This window comes from Engraulis encrasicolus, chromosome 14 (assembly GCF_034702125.1).
Source record: "Engraulis encrasicolus isolate BLACKSEA-1 chromosome 14, IST_EnEncr_1.0, whole genome shotgun sequence".
NCBI lineage: Eukaryota > Metazoa > Chordata > Actinopteri > Clupeiformes > Engraulidae > Engraulis > Engraulis encrasicolus.
The window spans coordinates 23,968,908-23,973,726 of record NC_085870.1 but is presented as its reverse complement, the minus strand read 5'-3'; the positions used below and the strand labels follow the sequence as shown (position 1 = coordinate 23,973,726).

The window sequence follows — 4,819 nt, the reverse complement described above, 5'->3', positions numbered from 1 at the left end:
ACAGTAGGCCTATGTACAGGACAGAATTAAATGTATTTAATAGTGAGAACAAAGAAAGGTATTCTTTTGGTTTTGGTAGGCCTATATGACATATTCACAACAAAATTCTGATGGTCATGCATTGCCTGACAATACAGGACTGAATACGGCTGGGGTCATTTCCTAACCCTACGCCATCTCACTCTCCCATTCGCTTCCTGTCTGCTCTCTGACTGTCATATCTCAGGAAGTCTGAAAAAATCTGGTCTGGTCTGTAATGTCTCAGAAGACTAAAAATGTCTGTCCAAAAGCAATAGGGTAGACTATAGCTATAGGGTTGTGGTCACCCAGTAGCCTAACTCTCACAAGACCTGTGTAGTTCTGCACAGCTTCGCAAGCTCTGGGAGGTGCGCGTTGGACGTCAGAATCCATGGCTTCAGCTGTCATTTGTCCGTCCTTGCAACCAACACATCCCTTCAAAAACGTTCTCTGTTCATCTCTTCAGAATCAATATAGTCTACAGTCTGTCGTGTGACTCCTCAATGTCAGCTGGTATTGTAATTTTAGCAATAAATGCTTTGGACAGTTTCTTGCAAGAGAGATTCCAAACCTCTGTGTAGTGCAGTTCCGCACAATTCCACAAGGGGGGGTCCACGAGCCACACACACAGTGATCTGATGAGAATCAAATGCCTCCGAGTCTGCTCCGTTTCATTTCAGTCTAGCAACTAGGAGCAGTGGTCCTCAATCTTTTTTGAAGAAATGCATGCTTGACCTCATCATAAGCCTCCCAACACCCCCTTCACCTCATCATAAGACGGCCCACGCCCCCTTCCTGGTGTTATTGTGTACCACGACCAAGCAAATATCTTTAAATTGCCAAATTCATCAAAACTCAGTCAGCTTGCAGAATTCTGCTGTTGAAATGGTCATGAAATGGAATGAACAAAGTAATGAAGGTGAAATGAATGTTAAGAAGGAGATCTACCTTTTCCTTTGGTTACTGGTGCTTGTGTCTCTGGAGTTGTTACTTCAGGTTTTGTAGTTACTGGTGCTGCTTTATTAAACCATTGAGGGGGAAACAGGGAAAATACGGTGGTTTGTTAACGTGCACAATTTTGAAATAATCAGTGTGTTGTACTGTATTTTCCAATACATTTACATTATATAGTAATTCAACGCTTTTACTTTTACCTTACATAATGTTACAATCATGACACTAGCTACAGTCAAGTCACCATGTTTTACTGTAATTTTCAACAATGTTCATTGTCTCGTAAAATCCAGATGCGAATCTTGATACATTTACTGTAAATGAGCTTGTGTTGCAGCACATGTCCTAGGCCTACCTGCAATTCGCAGTCTAATGTCTCTGTAAAAGTGATGTAAGATTTCACATCGGTAGGGTCCCTCATCTTTCTTAGTCAGGTGTGATATGAGCAAAGAGAAATCTCCAGGAGAGACCTCATGAGACATCTTAATCCGCCCTGCGTAGTCCTCATGTGTGTTTGGGTATATCTCCAGATGGGAAGGTGGCTGTTCTTTCAGCCATCTGACGGCATCCTGTGGGAATGCCTGAGTGACCCCACCACAGGAGCATGGCAGGAGAACAGACTCGCCCGAGAGTTTGGTGATTTCTATTACTTCCTCACTCTGCAGGCAGCCTTGGGAAACATTAATGCATAAAATTCATAAATAAAAGCCAGTAACTGACTTTTGAAGACAAAGACAAAATACTATGATGACAAGCTCCCAAATTCATGAAACATAAATTCGTAAAACAGCAAAAGCGGAAAAAAACGGGGAAAACCCAGACAGTCATCATTACCTACTGTATATTTAGAGAAGAGTAGAATAGAGTATCATTTATTGATCCCAGGGGGAAATTAAGGTAAACATAAATACAGAAGACATTACGCACAAGGCATTACACACATCATTACACACATCAATACACATATATTAACCATATAAAGCACACTCTTACATACATTCAGCCCAAGGCAGGTATCATATTCTCTCTCTCTCTCACACACACACACACACACACACACACACACACACACACACACACACACACACACACACACACACACACACACACACACACACAACACACACACACACACACACACACACACACACACACACACACACACACACACACACACACACGATAAGGTGTACAAAGAAAAAGTCTCCCAGTGATATATCACATGTGCCTTAGCTGAGCGGCACAGAGCAGCCCAAGACCAAGTGACCAACAAAGTGTCCAGGAGTGTCAGAAGTCACTGTGCATAGTACAATGGCTATTGTATTTTTTGTCCCCCGCTGTGTTGCTACACACACACACACACACACACACACACACACACACACACACACACACACACACACACACACACACACACACACACACACACACACACACACACACACACACACACACACACACACACACGCACACACACACACACACACATGCACACGCACATGCACACGCACACACACACACACTTGAGCATAGGAAAAAGGTGATTGTATGGCTGCATTGGAGAATAAAAAATAAAAATAAAAACAGTGCAGTACTACACTAAAGAATCCTAGTGCAATTAGTAAATTCCTAGTGTATAAGGCGAGGGGTAAGAGTTCAGGTAGAGAACACGGATGCAGATAAAGTTGAAGACAAAGACAAAATAATACTATAGTTTTACAGATTTCAGCACAGAGACAAAACTAGCAATTATGCCCTGTGAGAGAGAACGAGACTGATAATGTGAAAGGGAAGTTATTCACACTGAGAGAAACACTTTGGAAAAATGTCTTGTGAAGATTCTCATTCTCCCAGGCAGGGGCAGCTCTAGCCATTCTAGCGAAATATAAGAATGGGGCCATCAAAAGACATTATATATATAGACATGTTTGGTGCCATTTAAGAGTTTTGGCTCCTATACGTATATCTTCGACTACTTTACACATTGTAATTGACAAATTAACCCATTGATGCCTGATGTTGTGTTGCGCAACATTGGCCCTGGCGCCTGGAGCTGCATTACGCAACATTCAGGCTCATGAGATTTGAGACAACTTTATTAAAAATCTCTGTTTGTTTGAGATGAATGAACACATTCTAATGAAAGATGAGGGTCTACTTAGTGCATATTTTTATGTGCTTCAGAAGCTGAGATATTTAGGCTTTTATAGGCTGAGGGCAGCTTTTCTTAAAAAGGGCTCAACATTCAGCATTCAGCATTCATTTTTGCAGGTGCCTTAGGCATCAATGGGTTAAGATCAAGCCTACAGTATTTTGTGTGTTTACCGCGACTGGTGTGACAGTTGCGGTCTCGTATGGACTGATTTGATCAGGGCCCGTAGGTTTGCCTAATGGAATGTCCACCTCTGCCCCCTGGTCGTCTTTATTTTTAAAAAATGTTTTAGAGCTTTTTAGAGATGTTTTGTCTCTTCACAGTGAAATATGTGGTGTTAATTCAACACTTAAAGAATACTCTGGGACCAAATGCACCCTAGAAGTGGATAGCCCCATCTTACTCTCTTAAGTTCTAACTCTTTTTTTTACAGTGTTCAACTGAGAGACTTCTTCAGTTCTAACTGAACTGAACCAGAAAAGTCTGAAAACTCTGTGAAATCCAACAAGAAGGATAGTTGCCTCAACGTAGCCCCATAATGTAGCCTACACCATTCCACCAGTCAGTGGAACGCTGTAATAGTTATTGAAAAGTGAACTACCATAGTACTACACCACTGTGACATAACACAGGGCCTAGTTATGCACTATACCAGTGTTTCTCAACCTTTTTTTAGGCGAGGCACCCTTTCAATTCATGAAAAATTTCAAGGCACCCCAAACCAACAAGCCGTAACATGGCATTGCATCCGATACCACACAAGCTTAGAAAAGTAACACATTTGCAGACGTCACACGACCTACGTTCGAAGTTGCAGCTGACTGGGGCGACCTATATTTACTTTATTGTGCGTAAATGGCAGATGAAAGATTCCACTGACTAGCATTAACTTATCAATTTAGACAAATATGTATTATAGGCCTATTACATAATTCACTCATCAGCCACGTTTCTGCGGCAACCCTGAGGGGGGTCCGCGGCACCCCAGGGTGCCCCGGCACCCATGTTGAGTTTAGTTTATTGGTTTATTTCAACAGGGACCATGTGCAAAGTACATTAGTTACATAGTAAAAAGATGACCTGCACCAGATTATAGCTAATAGCTAATTTCCATCTGCAGTCCCTGCAGTCCCTGCAGTCCCTGTTCCATCTGCAGTCCCTGCAGTTGTCTTGAGAACCACTGCACTATACGACATCATTGCCATTCTGGTAACAGTAAATTTATAATGCTGTGTCTTAACTGGTTAATTCTTTTGAGTACTTCAGTAGTAACAACTCACCTGCTGACATTCCAATCATCCAGCAAAAGACAATTAAAAGCATCGCCATCACGCACATCTGAGATGCCTCTGCTGTCCTTGACTGACGTTCTACTCACATACATGTGCAAATACAAACACCACATACACATTCACATACACACTACGGCCACATTTATTTTCCTCATACTTCCTGCATCATCTGTCATGCCATGCTCTGCAATAGTGTCCTTGTGAAACACATTGCCAATCATTGAAGTCCACCACACAGCTGAGGTTCAGCTTTCTTGCTGCTACACAGAGATGATGCAATGACCCTCAATGTGTGTGTGTGTGTGTGTGTGTGTGTGTGTGTGTGTGTGTGTGTGTGTGTGTGTGTGTGTGTGTGTGTGTGTGTGTGTGTGTGTGTGTGTGTGTGTGTGTGTGTGTGCGTGTG

The 4,819-nt window shown here is 42.3% G+C and overlaps 1 protein-coding gene across 1 annotated transcript in view; it reads right to left on the bottom strand.

Annotated features, from left to right (window-relative positions):
• Nucleotides 1–4,414, bottom strand: part of LOC134463018 (matrix remodeling-associated protein 8-like) — an 8,234-nt gene extending 3,820 nt beyond the window's left edge. The window contains exons 1-3 of the mRNA XM_063216275.1: nt 4,405–4,414; nt 1,328–1,642; nt 967–1,035 (exon numbers count right to left, since the gene is read on the bottom strand). Of these exons, the coding sequence (XP_063072345.1) occupies nt 967–1,035; nt 1,328–1,642; nt 4,405–4,414 (394 nt within the window). The remainder of the gene's footprint in view (nt 1–966; nt 1,036–1,327; nt 1,643–4,404) is intronic.
• Between the last annotated feature and the right edge of the window lie 405 nt (nt 4,415–4,819).